The 22347-nt window shown below is 46.9% G+C and overlaps 1 protein-coding gene across 2 annotated transcripts in view; it reads right to left on the bottom strand.

Moving 5' to 3' along the window:
* Positions 1–22347, bottom strand: part of Marf1 (meiosis regulator and mRNA stability factor 1-like protein) — a 31959-nt gene that overhangs the window by 7112 nt on the left and 2500 nt on the right. For both annotated transcript variants that reach the window (XM_077633784.1, XM_077633785.1), the window contains exons 3-17: positions 21465–21779; positions 19468–19637; positions 18553–18722; positions 18224–18388; positions 16232–16367; positions 14355–14744; positions 12571–12747; positions 11081–11292; positions 8909–9102; positions 6655–6857; positions 4859–5092; positions 3467–3512; positions 2255–2460; positions 1671–1787; positions 213–562 (exon numbers count right to left, since the gene is read on the bottom strand). In XM_077633784.1, coding sequence (XP_077489910.1) covers positions 213–562; positions 1671–1787; positions 2255–2460; positions 3467–3512; positions 4859–5092; positions 6655–6857; positions 8909–9102; positions 11081–11292; positions 12571–12747; positions 14355–14744; positions 16232–16367; positions 18224–18388; positions 18553–18722; positions 19468–19637; positions 21465–21779 — 3085 coding nt within the window. The remainder of the gene's footprint in view (positions 1–212; positions 563–1670; positions 1788–2254; positions 2461–3466; positions 3513–4858; positions 5093–6654; positions 6858–8908; positions 9103–11080; positions 11293–12570; positions 12748–14354; positions 14745–16231; positions 16368–18223; positions 18389–18552; positions 18723–19467; positions 19638–21464; positions 21780–22347) is intronic.

Raw genomic sequence — 22347 nt, 5'->3', positions numbered from 1 at the left:
ACAGACCGGGCATGCTTCTGACATAGAATTCTTAGCATGCAATGCAGAAACCAAGCATTTCATCTGCACTATAGTCAAATACCACTCAAGAACTAAGCAGCAGATGCCCATTTTGAGTTGCATCCAGGTACAAGAAATTTACAAATCACATTCTGCTGTAACCAAAGGTTTTATGAACTGACTAAACCAAGAGCTCAAACTAATGCTCTTACCTTTCGCGATAGGCCTTTTCTAGCCGAGCCAGTGGCATAAAAGCACAAGGAGACTCATGCGATAAATCCCTGTGTGACCGAAGCAGGCGGTATAGCTGTCTTGCGACCACATGTCGTGGAGACAGCCGCATGCGGCCGGCCTTGCGGTCCAGGGTGATGCAGCCCTTGGCTTCCAGATGGCGCAGCAGTGGCATGCTCGGGTAAGAGCTGAAGCGGGCATGGAACGCGTCCCACAGCTGCCCCAAGTCCAGGCTGCCGCCGGGCTGCTCCGACAGCAAGTCCAGCATGGACTCCTCCTCCTGCATCCTCTGCTGCTCTTCTTCCGTGCCCTCCTTCACTTCTCGATTGCCCTGCACCACCATCATCATCAGGAGAAGACTGAGCCCAAGTACACCATCTGCAGGGCAAAGGCCTCTTTCCCAGTAATGCTCTCCAATCAGCTCTGCCCAATGCCAGCCATATCCGAGCAAATTTCGCAATCGCATTTCCTTTTCCCTAGATCCCCGTACCACACCACCTCAAGACTCCCTGCAGACCATGACAATGTTGCCATTCCTTTCGATATCCTTTTGGCACCTTAAACTGCCATAATACAATCAATATTGCAAAATTTTACAATCATCATCGCTAGAAGAGTAGGGTCTAATCCAAGACCAAAGCCTCTCATGAGAAAGACAGCAACATTTCTACTGTCCTCGGCAACCCCTCCCCATCTCTGCTACCTAACGAAGTCCGCCAGCATGCCACTGGTGCTTTTTTCTTTTTTTACCCTTCTCCGTCACCTGTCAGTGGTGCATGTGCACGTGGTGATCACACTGTATTATTACGCCGTCATCGCCTCCCACCTTCCCTTTATTCCTATCATTCCCCTTTTCGCACAGAACCGCTCAGCGCCTCTTGAAAGCCACTGGGGTTCCCTGAGGCTGAAAAGACTGCGAACTCTTCCTACTCATATGACCCAATAGGTGAATAAAGTGAAATAACACTTGTCTTCATCAGTGTGAACTACTGGGCTAGTTGCTGGCAAGACATGAAGCATGCTGTACTAAGGGGCAAGGACGACAGAAAAGGGAAGGACAACACTAATGCACATACTAGCAACTGTGTGGGTGAAGTTTTTCACACCGTGGCCCTGTAGTTATTTCTATTGTTAGTGATTTTGGTAGTCTTTCCAGATAGTTTCTTCTTTTGTGCAACTCGAGTTGACAGGCCATAAAACGGTGCACACACTAAAAAAGAATCAGCTGCCGTTTCATTCAGCGCTGCTTCCTTTTTTTTCTGTCACCCTTGTCGCTAAACACAGTTTACGCAATGCTGTGTTTTCCCCAAAGAACGGCAAGGGCTCGTGCTTCAAACAGGGTGAAAGTCACAAAAAAAAAAAATACAAATTAACCAGCGTTGAACAAACGTATGTTGGGCTCGCTGCTCACTAAACATACACCACTGAGTGAAACGCACCGCTGGTGACTGGGGTGGTTGTGCTGGCGACGAAACCTGGTCTCCGCTGTCCGCTGGCGTCAGCAACTGGTAGCCCGGTGCCAGACGCACCATTCGTCGGTGTCCAGCTCCATGTACCTGCAAAACAGAGGAAAAGAGGAGATTATGCGGGTCTATGGTGAGAGCTTTCTGCTCACATTGATACACGGTGATCCCCTTATACGCTTGACCTTGGCTCAGCTCAGATTGCTCCAACGATGGAAGCTCATTTACGTAAGAAAAAGAGTCAGCCATAAAGTCTATTTTAACCTTCCTAGCTTCTTAAAGGTGAGTTATGAATTGAAGCCTGTTGCAACAGTGCTTGGATTCATCAGACTTCTTTTATAGCAGACCAAAATTCTAGACACAATCAAGGTGTGCTGCACTGAGTTTGTACTGTACCACTGTCACCAGTTGTATTCACATCAACATGCCCAGAGAGCGCCATAAAATCATTTTTACCGCGAGTGAGAACTGGATGGACTTGTCCTGTTTAATTTTAAGGTACTGAACTGAACTGACTGATACGCACTTCCGAGCTTTGAGAGCTCCAATATTTTCCCCACCTGAGCGACGTCGGGAATGGCCTGGAGCAAGGACAGAAGCTTCCGGAACGGTCCGTACTTGGCGGCACAGAGCTTGCGTCCAAAGCGCTGCAGGTAGGCAAGGCTTAACTGGGACAGTGGCAGGCCACTGTTGCTGGTAGAACCGAGGAGCAGCACGAGTTCCTTGGCAAACTGGCGCAACTTCTCTGCCTCCTCTGCCGTTGGGACTGTTTTTTTGTTTTTCAGAAAAGTGAGACGAAAGACATAAGAATATCACGTCCTGGGTTGGTATGGCACAATGATTATGCAAATGGCACCAATCTATATTTGTATTTCCCGCATATGGTCACTGGCTGAAGTGACATATGTCCTTGGCATAGACTCAAATCCAGCAACAGCAGGAAAACGGCATCGCTTCAGCCAGTAATCATCTGGGGAAATATAGTGCAATAGAACTCCTCTATAGTAAAGCCACTCAGATCAGTAAAAACCTTGTTGTTGGTGATGGCCATGGCATTGGGGACACTTGTAATTTGGCAACTTACTAAGCACGCAGTGTTGGTTTAGAAAGAAAATGCTCAGAAATGCCTTCCATCCTGCTCTAATCATTCCATCATATGCTAATGATGATGGTCATGACATTTTTTGTTTTCGATCAAATTCCTGGCTGCAGCGTGAGTGATTTGGCAGTAAAAAAACAAAAATGCACAAACACCCATAAGCTCAGATTTTACTGCATGTTAAAGAAAGGCAAGTGGATTGGAGCTGTCCACTATAATGAGCCTTACTGCTCAGGTGTAGCTCCAGCACTTAAAAATGAGTTATACCACAAATCGATAGCCAAATAAGGGCGTTCTCACAGCTGAGAGTGTTATCTGTTACGAAGACTGTAACTGAGGATGGTGGGCAAGATCAGGAACAGATGTGGAATATCCCACAGAAGATAAGGGATGTGGAGGCCATTGGCTGCGCTTGTTTGCGTTGCACTTTATGCAGATTTCATTGTCATCATTATCAGCTGTGGCCATCTTATCCTAGCAAACCTGCCAACCTGATCTCTCCTTCTGACCGTCGGTCACCCCTGGCTAGCTTACACTTTGCTCGGAGGGAAAACGCAGCCAGGAATTGCAAAAGCCTATCCTTACACCCTGTTTCGCAGAGAAGTGCTATGAAACATTTCACTCTTGCAGGCACTGCCGACACAACACACGTGATGGATGCTCTGTGCCTTACCCCTCTCTGGAACCGTGAGCACCGTGTTGCCATCTCTCTGCTCCACCTGCAAATGAAGTCAGAAATGTTTACAGCATTTCAATCGCCATGATCTCGTTAAAAACCATGACCATGAAACAAAAAATTGGCGGTGGTTTAGCTCTGGTTAAACCTGGAGTGACACGATAGCTACAGCTGGCCGAGTGGAACTTGCTCAGTTGAATTTCAAAGTCAGTCTTTCACCGCTCCGGCGTTCCTTCTTCATCTTCATCCCACTTGACACGGCGCATGTGCACAGCTGTGGCAGCTCGGTTTCGCTGGCGGAGCTGATCTGCACCACATGGCTGGTCACGTGACCAATCACGTGACAGCGTGACGGCGCAGCCAGAGGGTGGCTGCGCCGCCACGCTGAAGGATCGAAATGCTACCGTAATGTAGCTATCGCTACAAAAAAATCATCATTCCTTCTCAGTGATTTGTAGTGTATGCACGAAATCTTGCAAAAAAATAAATATAGCAGACTCCCATTAAGACGAATTTGAAGGGGCCATGAGATGTAATGGTCTTATCAGAAGCTCATCTCAACAAAGGTGCCTTGCCCCCCCCCCCCAAAAAAAAGATATTGTGTGAATGCTAGGTGTATTCAAATATGCGTTACATGAAAACACCGAATAAAATAGCCTTTCACAACATCATATTTACAAACAGAGCACTTACTGTTGAGGGGGGAGGGAGCTATGTTACGACGGCAGCATATCAGCAAGTTTTCTATTTTGACAAACAAAAAGGTAGGTGCATTCAATGTGCATTCAGTATGTGAGTATTCATTGGTACACTCATCCACAACAGCCTGAAATTCTGCCAATGACCCTTACCTCATAAATGAGGATGTTGTAGCAGTTCATTTATTAAACTCAAGTGGCACAATGACGACCAATAATTTCATCTCTCTCATCGCAATTTTTGTTCGTCTTGTAACTCCCACTTAATTCCCCCGTGCGACTTTTTCCAACGACAGTTTCGATGCAGGCGAGACGCATAAGACACCCATGTGCTGTGCGACAACAACGCATGTTAAAGCACCCCAGGTGGTCTAAAATAATATGACGCCCTCAACTAACAGCGTCCCTCATAGCCACGTGTTGCTTCATGATGTTAAGCCTGCCCAAATTTATAAGTTCACAATTTACAGATAGTCTTGAGTTTCTCATCTACCGACACGTGTGTATAGAGTCGGTCAGAAGCTCTCATGCTCATTTTCAGAAGCTCAGCTGGCCCCTTTAACAAGCTTTTGGGCAATCTGAATCAGAGTGAAAGACAAGAAGCTTTTTTTTTTTTCCAAGCAAAAAGCAACAGTGATGCTGCGGAGCAAATAAAGAAGGACGAACAAGCCCTGCCAGAAATGTGGCTCACCACAAGCACAGATTTAGGCAGTGCCTCGAGCAGGTCGTCCAAGCTACACGCTCCATAGTCTGCCACCTCCAGTGGCTTCCTGTGGATCTCCCGGAAATGGTGGAGAAGGCTTGACAGCAGCAGGCTCTTGGGGCCATCCTTCTGCTTAAACAGGCACCGGACATCCGCAGCAAACCGCTTCATCTGCGCCTCGTGCGTCAGCGTCAGGACACGGGTGTGGCCATAGCCCAGGATCTGCAGAGGACGAGAGGGTGACAATAAAATGCATATTGGATTTATTAAATCAACAGACATTTGGCAAAGAGCCCCAGGATCGTGACATCATAACCACATGACCTAGCATGGGTAATTCAAACAGCCCACAGTGATCACAAAGTGTAACAGTGATGATGTCACTACGCGATTCCTCAGTGGCCTACAGGGTATTAACGACATCCCACCAAAACCACGTAGTGCCTCTGAAGAAAGAAAAGCAATTGCGGTGAAAAGAAAAATGATCGAGTTGAGGACTCAAACTGCTGCCCCTTGGGTGGTGAGCCGGGTGCGCTGCCTCTGTCGGCCACTGAGGAACGCTCCTTCAATGCGACAGAGCTTAGGGGCTTTACGTGGCATGCCGCATAGCTGGCAATGGTGTCGCATTACACTCTTAAGGTTAGCATCCCCAGAATTTCTTCTAATCACAGCAGCACGGGAAGAAGGAATGCGGTACAGCAAAAGCTTTTTATTAGGTGTACTTACACCACCAGTGAGGCATTATTGTAGGGTAGTTTAGCTACAAGGGACCATAATAAAGGTAAGGGGTTCACCTGAAACACGTCAATACATAAAAAAATCATTGAAAACCAACAATCCATAAAAAAATAAATAAAAGAAATGTTATATCAGTGGATCCATAGATTAAAAAGTGGTGTCTCCAATGACAGAAGCTTAAATTATAAAAAGATTATTAAAAGGAAATGATGATGAAATAAAAAAAATGATGCGACGATTTAGTGTGGTTAGGGCAGATGGAAATTAGGTGCGCTAGCATTTCGTTTCCCTAGCATTGGTCATTCTCCACTTGACGTTCACAGATTCCTGGGAGTCCTCGTACCACTCCTGGCGCAGTGGTGCCACGGTTAAGCGATGTGCCACTGCCCTGGCAGGTGCTGCCACCAATAGGGCTTTTGCAACCAAAGTTGTTTTTCCCAAGCAACCTCTCACAACCAATCGTTAATTTCACTGGTGCCTGCCACGTGGTCAGTTTGCTCACAAAAGAGTGGGCACATTGTGATGACGCCACAAGGTCATGTGACCTGGGTGGTCCACTTGCCAACCAGGGAGGTGGCACCAAGCCACCCAACTCCTCAAGATCGCAGAGGAACTGAGCAAGCATCAGCAAAATCGACAAGTAGGGGCTCTAGTGCTAGCGCACTGAAACTAAATAAAAAGGAGAAAGAACAGAAAAGGCGCAACCAATTAAGAGTTGCCAATGCTTCGTATACGTGGCATTCGCAAAGTCTATGGCTATGATCATATTCACTAGCCGGACTACATCCACTTTGAAACGACGGCCTCTCCCAATGTCCACACCAGGCATGAGCAGGCGTCATGTTATCATGTGCCCGATTCATACGGACAAAACTCGCTGCATTAAAATTAAACTGGGCGTAACAGCGTTCCAAATGTGCACCAAATTTTTAGAGGTGGAAGTGGTACTCGGCATCGCAGCGTGATGCGCTAGCTTAAAAATGGAAGGAGAAGGTGCGCAGCCAGTAACACAAGTCTGGCAAGCTATGGGCCCTGCCCAAAACTACCTCAACAACGTGCCCAATGGCGGCCAGCAGGTCGAGCAGTTTTAAGAAGCCATAGTCGGCCAGGCGGCACTGGCGCCCGAAGTGCCGGTGGTAGGCCGGAATGAAGCGGTGCAGGGGTAGGCTGCACCGCGGCTGCCACGACAGCATCTCCACAATCTCGCGTGACAGCTCCTCCAAGGCTCGGAGATACCCTTTGACGCCACCTGGAGAGGATTAGAAATGATACATCTCTGACACTACTCACAGGTCACAAGTCATTTTTGCGGACGGCTGCAAACTGAGGTCATGATCATGAACAACTTGGGGATGTTTGAACCTCTTAAATGGTACATAAACAACTATACACAGTTGTCAGCAATAGTACTTTACGGAATACGCATTCTACAGGTACCTATACAGAAGAATGCTACATAAAGATTCATGATAGATTGACTGATAAAAACCTACATGTAGGTACACATACAGGTCTTCACAATGCGTGACATCTACTGATAGGTGCCTAAAGCACTGAAAGTATATATAAGTAAATTTATCAATAGCATGGCAGGTATCTACAGCAGTCATAATGCCAGAAATGATAAAACAGCGCGGAAAAACACGAGGACGGAACAAACACGACGACACGAGCGCTGTTCCGTCTTCGTGTTTTTCCGCGCTGTTTTGCTCAGCTTGCTCAGCTTTCCGTACTGCCAGAAATGAGTCCAACTCCAAAAAAAGTAACGCAACAAGGATGTGGTCAAGAGGAGAAGATAGCACATACAAACTGCTACCTTCGAGCTGTTTACACAGCATGGCTGCCTTTGTATCCAGAAATAAACAGACAGACCAACCCTACATTTGCGTCATCTTTTGCTTGTCCCTGTCCTGCTTCTGCCTCAGGCCATGAAACAAGCTCACGTCGTCTCACTTGAGAACAGCATTGTACTGGCTTTTTTCTTTTTCCTGCAACCTCTTTTTCTAATTCGCAGCTACCTCGAGTTAATTTTTTGTTTCTTGCGTTCCCTCTACTCCGGGTGCTCCAAGGGTGCCCAGCTGTCAAATACAGGCTGTGAAATGGTATAACTGCCTTCTTAATAACTTTTTCTGTCTTATCTCACCACTTCCTTAAAACTACAACACCATGAGCAGGTGCATCATGCATCTTTCTTTCCACTGCAGTTATATTCCAAATTGCAACTGCAAAAATCCCTCCCAAAAAATCCCTATTTCGGGCCCTTTTCCCCCAAACCGGCTTGAAAATTCCACCAATTTAGAAAAAGTGACAAGACTTCTGGTCTTAAATACCTTGAAACTCTGTAAAAAATTCCCTTTTAACCAAATTTCACTCCTCGAATTCCTTGAAAAAGGGAAAAATCCCACAAACAGAATATATCACTGTTCAGCAGCAGGCAACATGCACATGGCACCAATATCTGGCCATGTCAGATCTCTGCGCTACAAAAACACGTGCTGCAATATCACTTAGCTTTAAGAACTGCTGAACTGCCAAGTAAACAAGCAGGTGCACCCTGCGCCTAGAGATCTGGCAATGTCAAATATCTGCCCTTCCTCACATGCAAAAAAGAGCCCCCTCAAGGACGCTTCCCCGAACTTCTGCGCAAACACACAGAGAAGTTTTTTAACCGGGTGCATGTCTTGTTGCAGGAAAGTATTAAATTTTGTATTTTTCTTTCTTGCTAACCATAAGTTCCATGTGCGAAGTTGCTGTGGTTCACAGTCAATGCAAAAGCCACGCGTGAAGTGGGTCACCTTAAGCACATTTTACAGCGTTAGCTGTTAACAGGTCTTATCCCGGTTCGACGGTGTAGGTGGCTGGCAGATGAACAGAGCCACCCCTGCAGGGACTGCCTCACCATGCCTCGAGAGTTCTCTATCTCGAAAGAATTAGTCAAGAGCAACACACACACAAACGATCCACCTCCTTTTCTTCCGTCCCCTTAAACTAAACCTCGCTTTCTGAAATCCCTCCCTTGCCCTGCATGAGCTAACACTGAACATTTCCGTTACGGACTCCTAACTGTGCCATTCGTCTCTCTTTTTTAAATCGAGTCCATCAAAAACCAACCGAATGTTTTTAAGCTGTTCACCTTATCCAACAATCCATCTTAACAGGAGTCTACTGTGTGACAACATGATGCCCACCTGCTAAGGTCTCAACAAGAGAGTGGCAGTATTTCAAATAAATAAATAAATAATCACAACAGTAAAAGAAACGAGCACTCCATCTCAAAAGGAGCAGCCTTGCTGAGCTGACCTTTTGGCTTTGGTGTCTGCAAGCTCTCAGCTGGCTTTCGCACAGCTCGCTTGTAGCCCTGCACGGTGGTCACGACACTCACTCCCGGTGTAGACAGCACCAGGTGTTCCAGGGGTACACTGCCTTCTTTCCACGGCTCTGAGAGGGCTGCCACTGGTAGTGGCCCAAACTCAGCCTCGTAGCATGCTTGGAAGCTGCACAGATTACAAGACACATGTCAAGCCAAGGTAGGGCAGATAATTGGTAACTTCATTAGTAGATATCATTAGAACATCCAATGGTCTGTTGGGCTAACAGAGTGGACTCCAAAGGAAGAGACAATTTTGACGCAATTAGCTGGATTTGTGGCGGGGAAATGTGTTGGCAATCTTCTTTCTCTGGACTATCTATTCCAGTTCCGACTCTATTCCAATTCTGAGTCCACTGTCTTTCATTTCCCAATCTATTCCAATTATGCAAAATGTGTCACTATGATAGATCGTGGCGAGTCCTCATACCACTGCAGTAAACTCTTGAGGTTATTCCTGGTTGATATGAATTTTGGGATGAATGATACAAATTATTAAAATGCCCAGGCCAGAGTGCATTGTGAAAATGGGCAGAAATTCTGATTCATGAACAATCACACTACGGATGATATGAACGTGTGACCCTTGACTGCACGCTCGAGCGCCGATGCCGGAATCACCAGTTGCGTGGTACGTGTCGCGAGCAGTGCGTGCCGGCACACGGTGCGTAACCAGTACAGCGCTGATGTAACGAGTAAGCAGCGGCTTAACGACTACAACATACCGTATATACGCGCGTAATTTGCGCCCTCGCGTAATTTGCGCACCCTTAACTTATCACCCGGGTTTATAAAAAAAAATTTTACTCGCATATTTTACGCATCGTGCTGCGCTCACGCACGCACGCGGGCGCTACCCAGTAGCATTCGGCTATTCCGCATGTTTGTTCTGAAGGCTTTTTGAATCTTTTGTGCACTGGGTGTTCATGGTGGTGTCAGGGGCCACTGTTACAATCGCGGCGGCACCAGCGGCACCGCCACTTGGAACAGCCGGCAGCGCTTCCAGGGAGGATCGGCAGCTGATAGAAGAGCCGACACTGCTGTTTGTTTGGCTGATGCAAGTGACTCGACTGCCGGCTACACTTTCTTGGTGGCTCTGACGGCTTGTGTTTGGTTGTTCGGTCGCGTCCTGTGATGGGATATCACAACTATATGGCAAGTTTCAAACTGCTTGTCAGCTCCTTATCACGGCGTGGAGCGGCAAAGGCAGCGAGAATAACCGCGTGTGCACAAGTTTGCCCATAGACGACAATTGTTGTGTCGGAAAACTTGTACGCATGTGGCTATTCTTGCTGGCTTCGCCGCTCCGCGCCGTGATAGGGCGCTGACAAGCAGTTTGGTCGACGCTCACGCTGTACTATTAAAGAACTGGCCGGGTGCATATCCTGTATGTGGTGTGATAATTGATTTATTGATTTGCAGTTGGTTTCCCGGACAAAGTTACGAAAGCAAACTTACGGAATCCAGGCGCTGTTCTAGCGTCTTATTGATCTTCGTGCATACACCTTCATGCCATCCCGCAAAGGGGGGAGAGGGGGGTGCGCGGATTTTTATTTAGGGTGAACATTTTTTCGGGGAACGGCCAGCGTGGGGTGTGGGTACAGGTGCTGACGTCTACGCAGCAACATACACTATACCTATATTGCTGGTTATGACCTTTGTGGAGATCTCGGATCTCTGTGATGGTCTTCCACACTGGCAGAGCTCTCTGATCGCACCAGATGCGAAACACAGCGATGAGCAGTTTGTCTCATACTATGCTAACCTGAGAGTTTTAGTGTAAATAAATAAAACACTTTGTACTGCAACCTTGAAGTGAACAATGTGCAACGTGAGAATGCAGTGGTAGCTGTCCTACACAACACTAACCCTTCCCCTTCCAACACTGCACCATGAGTGCAGTGCTCTCTTGCATTACCTCACTGTGCCTCATCCTCTCCTACTACACTGTGTTGCAGCAGTGAAAGCTCAATCTCTGTTCTGTACCACACCACAGCTGCTGGAACCCTCACTCTCTGCCTCTTCAGCGCAGTGCTTCCCTCTTGCCTGCATGCACTTCATGCTAGCAAAAAACACTGCGCTGTATCCTCCAGTGCTTGTGTCACCTGTCGAGAGGCAGTGATCCCATGTGCGAGTCCAGCAGGTTTCCGAGCCGAGCGATCCATTCCGTGCGGCCTAGGGACACCTCGGGCAGTGGGGCGGGCATGGCTACCCACAGTGCCCATGGACTGGATGGTGACAGCGCAGACGTGGACGATGACACCACGGAGGCCGATGCTGAGTTGTAATGCAGTGCACAGTACACTGGCTCTGTTGTCTGCATACAACAAAAGGGCACGGAGAGAGGCCTTGAGGCTGTGCCGCAGAACAAAACTGTGCAGCAGGATTAAACCGGTCGCCTACCTAACCTTACTTCGAAAGTGTTAGGGAGATGTAGTATGCATACCGAAGGGCCAGTATGGGGGCTGTAGAACGAAGAACAAGAACGCTGCGACAGCTGGCCGCTGCTACGGCTGCCAACGATGATAGTGGTGTGTTGGCGTGATGAGTTTTACGGCACATAGGCAACTAAGACCATCATGTCCTAAAAGCAGTCAACGAGGAACAAATCCTGGCTACTTTTTCCCTTGCCATCGAAAGACTGGATGTGTGGTGAAGTCCATGCTAAGAACAGTGCCACTATGGACTGAATTCCCTGAGGAATAGAAAAGGTACTGTTTAAACCTTGCACCAAGAAATGCCAGTCAACATTTTTATGGAAATTTCCAATAAAATGCCTCTGTACCTCATTCACCGGTTAAAATTTTTCAAAATCTTTAACGTGTTGGATCCCCGGATATTATGGTTTTTTTTCCAGAATTGTTTTTTATAAACGCAACAGTAAGGTGCTACTATACTTTGTTCTCGCAGCTTTCGCTGTAGTGGGGCTGAGCTGTACACTTTTTCCCGTAGCTATCTCTTATATCCCCATATTTCCTGACAAATCCAATGCCAAATTTGTTGAAAAATGTTTTCAAAAAAATGCACAAGCAATCATACGATGTGATGAGACAAATCTGCAGTACTGGCTATACAGTCGAGTGTGATTTAAAAGTTATCACATTTGTACCGACTAAAACAGAGCAACAAATTTTTCCTGGTGTGACGATCGCTTATTCCCCAACAGGCGTGACGGTGCAGGATAGAGGAATCCTATGGCTAGCTAGGCTCACGTATTCACTGCAACCTTCTTACGAGAAGAAACCATGACAGAACTCCTTAATCGGAGTAGGTTAACACTGAAGTGATCATCTTCAGTACATTTCGCTTTTACACTGATCAGCTTCCCATCGTGTTTCTAAATTTGGTTTCACTGCGGACTTGTGGAGGGTGGGGGTGGGGGTGAAGCTGTAGGGTGGAGGCTCATAGGTAGGAGATGCATTTTTATATATGGGTGCTCCAGAGCAGGCACTTTCTGGACCATGCCGGGAAGGTGCTTTGATCCTCCACTCTGATCTGCTAGGGGGGGGGGAGGCTTACACGAACAAGTGTTCTTGCCGAAAGAGTTAACGCAGTTAACTGCCAGTGATACTGTTAATGCAGCAATAAAAGTGACCTGCTGCTGCGAAGATGACAGCAGCTCATCTTCATTGAAGCTCAGGTGCAGGCAATGCAGGCCCAAGCGGTGCTGGTGCAGGCACTCAACCGCTCTCCGGGCGTCGGCCACACTGGGGACACTGACAGACGCCTGCAAACTACCGTCTGGCTGTAGAAGCAGCGACGCGTGCAAAACCTGGAGAAGGAGGAGGAAACGAAAGGAAACAAGGGCGGGGTTACAGCCCATAAACAGAGTATAATGACAGCAAGACCAGTTAAAGCGTAACTACCTTCCCCCTCGGCAAGGTTCTGGCTCTTGGGCCAGTTAGCATAGCATTTTGGAAATGTCAAAGCGTAAAAGACAGGGGATGGTACAACGGGACATGCACTTCTGCTGCCCCTTGTCTGCTCTTGCACTTTGGGCTTACCACAAAACACTACGTTGTCTGATTGTATACAATGCACATATGTTCACAAAAACAAAGTGTGATACCAAAGTACAGTACTTATGTGCGACCACGAATAAAAGGCAAGAGGGGAGTTTAAAATGTCATGAAAATCATTTTTGTGGTTTTAAGAGGTTTGACACCCCAAAGCGACTCAGGCTTTGCAAAACGCCATAGTGAAGGGCTCTGGATAATTTCGACCACCTGGGGTCCTTTAACGTGCACTGACGTCGCGCAGTACGTGGGTTGCTAACATTTCGCCTCGATTGAAATGCAACCGCCGCAGCCGGGATCGAACCCACGTCGTTCGGGTCAGCAGCTGAGCGCCACAACCACTAAGCCACCGTGGCAGGACCTCACGAAAATGAAAAAAAAAAAGACAATTATAATGAAATCTAAGCACGTTCAAGCCAAGTACAGATGAGGGCTTCGAAAAAATGAAGATGACACACGAAAATACGGAAGCAACAAATATGTTGATAGACATGACATCATACAGTGCAGAGTATCCTCCGAAGCCTTAATGCATAGTCTCCTATGCAGCAATGGTCGTTGTCAATGCTGTGCCGCCACTGCTTGTGTTTTGTGCTGCCCAGTATTGTGCCTGCTTGCCCTTCTTTCCTTTCTCAACTCTAATCGACACATTTGGTGCCTTCTCTCTCTCATCGGGGCATGCTGCCTTCTTTCCACTCACCTCTCCTTAACCTGCACGTCACATGATCCCAAGGCCGTAGAAAAGTTTGCTTGTCCTAGCAGCTCACCAGTATGGTGGTGAAGCCTAGTGTAGCTTTCTTGAGAATCGGCCCGAAAAAAAGAAAAATTGCGTGATGTTCATACTTTGGTTCTGAACATTATGCGAGATGTGCTCCAAAACTGATGACGTAAGGAAAAAGAACTCACGTTATATTCGTGCAAATAGGGTATGCAGATTAAGTTCTACTTGGTGCTGTGTGATGCACGTCAGAGGTACTTTCGCTGATAGTAAGTTTTGAAATAAAAGCTGTGACAGTGCTTTCTCTCCCGATGCGTTTTTCAGCCCCTCCCTTGCCCTGGTACGGATGTGCGGCCTCTCAAAGAAAAATGGACCCAGCAAGAACATGAAAAGCAGTAAACAGATAAACAATCCACTATCTTTGTTAGTACAATGGAGGGGGATTTCAAGGTAAAGGACATGCTGACTGACATTCCGATGCAGGAAGTTCGCCGGGAAAGGAATCATTAGAGAGCGCTCGGAGAGGACTTTGCCCTCGAGTGGACTTAACCAGGGATGATGATAACGAATACTAATTTGGATCACAGAGTTTCATCTGTTGATGTCTGCGCACCTAAACCACATGCTGAAATTAATGATACTTACCGTCACGTGCTCTTGGAAAAGGGCGAGCAGCTTCTTCTTGAGCTCGGGGGTTTCTATGCCGCGGTCGAGGTTAGTGACCTGAACTTCGACAGGACCAGTTGCCAGTTGTGCCGGACTGTCCTGTATCCCAGCTTTTGTGGCTAAATTTTTCCCCTGAGGGCTTTTGGGGGACAAATTTCCGGGCGAGCCCTGTGGCCTGGTAAGGATGCACGGCCTCTCAAAGCCTCCAGTGCTGCTGCCGCCATGCTCTGACATGGCCCGCCCATGCAGGTGGCTTGACTTGGCTGAGGTGCACAACCGGGGACCTGGGGAGACGCTTGAAGTTCGCAAAGACAGCAGTGACATGGCTGCCGCTTCACCGGAGACGTGGTGGGTAGTGGGGACCTCTGGCTGTGGATGCAAAGGACAGAAACCCGGACTGATTCGAAAACATAAACTGATTTACCATATGATGCAGTAGCATTTTTACAGTGGCAGAGCTGTATATAGCATGTTCAGCAAAATCGCAGCGTCGTCGTTGGCGTCGTCCACTCTCGCCCTTCAGGCAGATGCTGATTGCAAGAAGCATAGTGAGCCATGACTCTACGTCACATGTGCGTGACACACCCTACAGACTACCTCAAATACCCCTTCCCCAACACCTCGTGACTGGTTACTGCAAGTTGGCTACTCCAACGTTTTCGGCAAAAGTACAGTAAAAGCTCGTTAATTCGAACTTCAATGAACTGGAAAAAGTGTTTGATGGTTTGGTTTATAGGGTTTAACATCCCAAAGCAACTCAGGCTATGAGGGACGCCGTAGTGAAGGGCTCTGAAAATTTCGACCACGTGGGGTTCTTTAACGTGCGCTGATATCACACAGTGCACGGGCCTCTAGAGTTTCGCCTCCATCGAAATTCGGCCACCATGGCCGGGATCGAAGCAAAACTGCTGCAAAATGGTGAGCCTCCCCGGCACCCACCATGGTGAGGTGAGATAGTGGTGGAGCCCTCTCACAAGCGGCTGCATCGAGTGCAAGCAGGCCTCGCTGTGCAAACAGCTAATGGCATGTGACGAGCGCGCAGTTGTGGCGCAATCAATGCAAGAACCACAAGGAAGGAAGCGAGAGAAATGTGCAGCAGTGCCAATCAGCGTTCTAAATGGCGTGCAGGCAAGCTTAGCTGGGCTCAGCTGGATGGCTGATGCGCTGCTATGCACGGCCAAAGACTGCCATTGCCACGTGCTGGCGCAAAGCTCAGAACAGTGAAACCGGAACTGAGTAGTCAGGCTACTGAAGGATATGGGGCCATCCACTTTTTGTCAAGCAGGTCAGAGCTGCACGGGCAACTCCGCAGCATGCAATTCAGGTTTCAGTAGGACTACTGCTAGTCATACCTGGACACGACCTCTCTTTAGAAGCCTGTTCGAATTAACCAGTGCGAGACCCATAGCGTCAAAATCAGTGAGCGTCCGACGCCATAGATGCACATACATAGGCGTTGGCTGGGACCGTGCTGACAGTTCACATTATCCAGATTTCCAAATGAATGGAAGTTGAATTAACGAGCTTTTCTTGCATTTGGAGTTTGCACAAACATTGCTATAAGATGTAGCTGCCATAATGCCACGAAGATTGAGACTTTGTAACTGCACCATCTTTCATAATAAATGAATGAAAATCTTTTACGGCTCAATAGGGGTCTTTCATATTCTGAACATCATGTGGACTTAAACCTTGTGGTAATGAAGATAGAGAGTGCTGAAACTGCTTCATTATAGCCCTTGCTTCGTTACATCCAATTACACTACATTCTATTTCAAGAGAAAGAAAGGTTCTTCTGTTACAACCATTACTGCGTTAAAATGACATTTGGCCATAACCATAGCTAGGCCTCTTACCTGGCTGCTGCAGCGAAAAAAGGGGGACACGCGGCCGACGCTCCTCGACTTCCTGGCTTCTGGAGTGGCTTCGGCTTCCAAGCCAGGCATCGAGTTTGTCAGGTCTTCTGGACACCATGTGCCGATTTCAAAACCACTGGCAATGAGAACAGAAAAACAAGCTCTTGGGTGAGTTGGCTGCATTCCTGAGACACAAATACAGTGCCACATTCACAACAGGAGGAAACACTCAGCTGCGTTTGTCCATATGTGAGAGTGTTTCTTCCTACTGAATGTGTTTCCTGCGATGCAGTTATGCCTCAATATTAAGAAAATGTTTTGTTTAACTGTATGCTGATGATGATTATGGATTTTTATGGCGCAAGGACATCTACGGCCAAACAGCACCATGGCACAAGGTATTTTCCATTTCTCAAGGTGGGGTCAAAGACCCATTTCCCAAGCATTTCACCCTAAAAAAGCCGAGCACCAGACCAGGGGAAAGCTTGTACCCATTGTATCACCGGTGGATACCCGGCGGCACTGGGGACTGAACCCCGCACCTCCTGCATGCGAGGCAGATGCTCAACCACTTGGCCACCACTGCAGTTAACTGTATGCAATAACAACGATGCATTATTTGCCTCAAAACAAATAGAATAATCCATTTGCTCATGTAATTTGCACACCCCTAATTTATCACGCGAGTTTTTAAAGAAGCTTTTACTCGCATATTTTACACTCCCTGTGGTATGTACCAGTGCGGCTCTGGAGCATATATGGGCACATTATGGTGGTTAAACAATCCATAGTTATGTGTTTGTGGTACTGATTCAAGAGCAGTATTGCACTTACTACATGACCTGCTATAGGGTTCACACTGACTACGCATTAAAACAGCAGAGAATATGACTGCTAGTGGCACTCAAGAAGACAACCAGGGGGAGAAAATTGGGAGATATCAAATGTCTAATTCTGAAACCAAACCTGAATTAAATAGCAAGCAGTACTTTAGCCTTATTTAATTTGCAACAAATTTATTTACCATTACCATCAGTATTCACTTGCGCAATTTGCACACCCCGTATTCATTACACCCGCATATTTTGCGCTCCTTGCTGCGCAAGCACACCAGCATGCACATGGGTGTGCGCAGGACAGGCTTGGGGAGATCGGAGCGGCCGCTGCACCACTTACTGTTGCAATGTGAGTGAGTGGTGTTAAAAAAGTCACGAATTCATTTGCAAATTGCTTCCGGTAAAGAAAAGTTAACTGCACGCCATTTACCAGGCTTGCTTGCACCGGCGGTCACTTTCCCGTACAAGCAGATGCGAGAAGAAACTTCCAGTAACCTATGGAGCAAGCATCGTGCCGGAATCCGAAGCTATTGAACTGTTGGCTGCTCAGTTTGCTACTTCCGGGCCGCAAGCGAGGGTCTGTTTTATTGCCTTGTATCTCCACTTGCCTCTGACTGCTGGCTTTGCGACTGTATTGTTCCACATTTATTGATTTGGGCTGCACACACGATGTCATGCCATCAAACCACACATTGCGAGTCAGTCTGGGGCGGGTGTGCGGGGGGAGGGGGGGGGGGGGGGGGGGGGGTATGCGTGCGGCTTATACTATTTGGAGTCAACTTATTTTTGTCCCACAACGGGTGGGAGTTGTGGGTTCAAATTATACGTGGCAATATACCATATAGTATGTGGCAATAAACCCTATGCATTCCACGTCACAACCTTTGTAAGTTTTTTAGGATGCGTTCATGAAATATCAGCGTAATTTGCACACCCCCATTTTTGAAGCCTTAATTTTAGGAAAAACGCAACTACGCGAGTATATATACGGTTACCCTCTAAGACCCTGTGGGCAGTATAGAGTGGTATTGGAATTATATTCCCGCTTCTCCATTATATGCAGCTCGTTTTATCTCCAGATGGTGCTTCAACAAAAGCTTCACTTTAGCGGCAAGCTTACCCGTTTTCAGGACGATGTGACGAAAAAAGGTGGTACCTGTCTGCTTCTGCAGATGAAGACTCTGGACTCCTGCTGGTGCTGCTGCTGCTACTGCGTTTCGAGCCTCCGCGGAGGCCCCGCGACCGGCGTCTCCGTGTATCGTGGAGTTCAACGGAGATGGTATACCCAAACACGTCTTCACCATCCATGCGTTTGCTTGCTCTGTGTGTGCAATTAGTCACCGAAAGACAACATCACTCTCAAGATACATGGCCCGGTTATATAACGAGCATTACAACACAGCATAGAAGCAAACATCTTTGAGCTACAAAGCCTCATGTTACCCGGTGCCAAAGCAGGAGGATAGAGGCACAAAAGACACTTGCCTCAGCGCAGCATCTGGGGTGGGGAAGCGCAGGACGGCCCTTGCGCCTGAGATGGAGAGCACACGGCCACCGCAGTTATCTGATAGCTGCCGGAGCCGTTTGTCCACCAGGCTGTACTCCTTGTCCATTGGAAGGTCCTGCACCACCAGCTCGCAACACCGGGGCTGACCCTGCGCCACCAACCCCATTTCACCATTTCTCCATCATGCACTTGCACGCATCAGGCATTCAGGTTGAACCGAAAATTACCAGATGTGTGTGAATATCAAATACTGGTTCCGAAGCAAACACAAATAATAAAATCTTGCACCTGGTAGGTGGCAGTTCAAATTAATGGTTCATCGCGAGAGGTTGGTCACCAAATAAATGCTGCATATTCTACCGCCTTCTGCCAGCGAATCGAAAGGTCAAAGCTCACTCAAGTGGTGCAACACCATAGTAGACCACATATGGTAAGGCCTATAGCCACACTTGACTTCTGGCTCACTTGAAGGTCAACTGGCAACGCACAGCGAAATTGGCTTTACTTAGCGTAGTGAAGCTTCTGCTTCAAAATTTTACACAATAATAAAGCAAAAACCAATTGGAATGCTACTTGGATCATCCGCTCTCAATCAAATGTGAAATCCTACAATCCCTAACTCACTGGGCAAGAAACAATGGAAGGAATATGTGTGAGTTCCTCATCAATATGCTTGACTGACAAGGAAATTCAACTTTAGAATATGAACAACCAAGTCTCGTTTCAAACAAGGTAGTCTGCACTCATCCAGTCATGTGTGTGACCATCTTCCTTTGTGCATGTTGCTTCCTTTGTATCATCTTAGTGGAATTTCAAAGCAATCACACAATCAGATTCATATGTTCGAGCCCTTGCACAATGGCAGTCACACATGCAGTCGTTTCTCATCTCACCTTGGGCTGCGGGGTGCGGAATGGCACGCCCGCTGCCACCTCGGAAAAGCTGTAGCACTCGTGTGCGCAGGTGGTCAGTGCCTCGGGGGCCGAGCTTCCATGGAGCAGCACCACCCGGATTTGCTGGCGGTGCCGGAAGTCCGACAGCTCTGTCGAGAAGTTCACATCACCTGTGCATGTGACCGGCACAAAAAAAGAAGAGAGATTTACACTTTCGGCAAAACAGGCGCCAATGCAACTTTTCGTGCCTTTATTTTCACATGCAACAGCAGAGAACAGTCAGCGGGACTGACTAAGGTCGCACAAAGTGTAATGAGTTGCTCTCACATTCTGTTCACGTTGTCTAATAGGTGCTTCAGACTTTTATTGAAAGCAAAAAATCACAGATGTATTCCCTTAAATGCTGTATGTGGAAGCAATATTGATAAAAGGTGTTCACATAGCCAGAGAGATGAAGTACTGTGCCCACTGACTGACTTCCTGATACATGGCAATTTGTATTTGGTATCCACACTGTACATATTTATGTCATGTTTGCATTAATTTACATTCAAGTTAGGAGATACCGCAGCTACCCTGGCTGCCACAGTTTGATTGCTTCCCATTTTTTTTCCCACCAGAAATCTGTTTTGCACAAACCTAAATGTTATATGAACCACATAAAATAGGCACACTGGTTGCTCTGAATGCCCCTCTCCTAGTTGTAAGCTGTGACCTTCGTATACTATACACTGAAATTTGTACTGGACTTTGCTTACTTGATGTCACAATTAATTCGAACATTTCCTCTTTTTCTTGCTCGACTACTTTTACTTCAGATGCAGCAGTGGTTAGGCTAGGGATAAAAAGAGTTCACAAAAAGACAAGGATTCGGAAGGACCAAGTGACTTTGTGTCCTCATCTTTTCCAGCACTTTTTGATTCCTACAATACCTTTATTAAATTTGTGTATTTTGATAAAAGATCCCATTGCAGTATTTACTATGGGACCTCTTCGTGCACGTTTCTAATCATGTGTTCTGTATAATTAATAATGACACTAAATACTACTATACCCAATTCTGCACAATTAATAGTCTGAACATGTGTTGTTTTTGCCCGACTGCTTTTATTTAGCTTCCCTCTTTAATAAGAGCTAATCGTGAATTTCGATAACTCGAGGCTCCTACATTTCAGCAGTCCAAATAAAGGCATAGGTTTTAAGAGCGCTCCTGGTAGATGGCACCATGTAAATAAAGAAGAATCTCGACGATATGATTACAGATGATTTGAATTTCACGACAACATAAATTTTGCCACAGTGCTTTATATACAATATGTTATGGTTCGGGATGATGAGAACAATTTCTCAAGCCGCAGTGGATGATACGAACACGCAAACCCCCGAATGCCTGGCAGTGAGCGCCCAGCTATGATGATGTCGTTTAAAAGGACTAATTGGCGACATATCAAGCGAAAAAAGGTCCAAACGAGCATTAAGGGCTTTCCCAACCAAAAATAACCGAGCCGGAAAAACGGACATACTAAACCCCTAGCACCAAGCAGTGCCCGTGACAACGACAAGTGGCAAGTTTCGCCGCACTACACAAGTGGCTGGTAGTGGAGCATGCCTGCAGCAAATTTCATTTCATTTCCATCCGTTTGTCAAGGAGGTGCCTGGCATGCCCATGTGATGCGCGAGGCCTTCGTTAAATTGGTAGTGCGTCATAAAATTACTTCGTTAAATCACGGAAAAAAATATATGGTTTTCAATGCGACAGACATTGGGAAATGAAAAAAAAAAAAATTCCGTTACTTCACGAATTACGTTAAAATGAGGTTCATTATATCACCTGAAAGTTTGTCGTTTTGTGCGTGACTGCTTCAATTTAGTTTGCATTTTTGATAAGAGACCTTGCTAGGGCTTACTGTGGCAACTATTCCAGTAAGTTTCTAACCATGCATTCTAGGCAAGTGTTGTGTAAAAAAAAATATCAAAAAGTTTGAAACTAGACAGACCTGATATAAGCATGAGCGTTGCGGGGCTTCCATGGATGTCGACGTACCGCCGCATGCACTGCTTGAGCTTGTCGTCGGCCGCATTCTTGCTGGTGGCATTGATGTGGACCACCGTGACTTGGGCCAGGTTGAGCTCATGCACCACCTCGGGCCGCTCCTTGCGGATGTCACAGACGCACAGGAACTCGGCCTCCGCATGGCCCGAGAAGAACAGCTGCCGGATGCGGCCCACCAGAGAAGTGGCCGACTTTCCCCGCGGCACCTGGCAGTTCTCAATGTCCCAGAAGACTCCGATGGGAAGCAGGCTGCGGTCCCCTATAAAGACAACACGCCGTACTGCCTTGTTACCCGGAACAATGATATCTTATCTGGACTTGGCAGCTTCTGAATGTGCTGAAAGGCACTGGTAACGATCAGGTAGTGATCTTCTGCAAAACAAGCAGCATCACAATATCATACCTGATATATATTAAAGTTCTAAATGTTCAGGAAAACAGCGATTAGATCAAAACTGCTGTTCCCTGAAAGGCATACATCACCTTGAAGGGACAAGGGAAGTTCATGCTTTCAATGAAGGCAGATTACTGTACACAATCTCACTAATCCTCATCTCTAGATAACAAGCACCTGATATCAACAGCAATCCTATGCAATATTCAATACAAGGATTTCATCTTAAACATTAACAATCAACTCTTGAACACTGCTTTACACTGAAATATGCCATGCCAAAACTTTTACCTTATCTAAAATGCTGACGGCACTAGAGACATAACCGCTGGAGTGGAACACCAAGAATAGCAACAGAGAAAACTTGTCTAGTGCTCAACCAGTTTTCTCAGTCTGTAAACATTTTTTCATGATAGGAATTATGTCTTCCTAT

This window comes from Amblyomma americanum, chromosome 8 (genome assembly GCF_052857255.1).
Source record: "Amblyomma americanum isolate KBUSLIRL-KWMA chromosome 8, ASM5285725v1, whole genome shotgun sequence".
NCBI classification, from domain to species: domain Eukaryota; kingdom Metazoa; phylum Arthropoda; class Arachnida; order Ixodida; family Ixodidae; genus Amblyomma; species Amblyomma americanum.
Note: the sequence above shows the minus strand (reverse complement) of the source record. Positions and strands in the feature narration are given on the sequence as shown.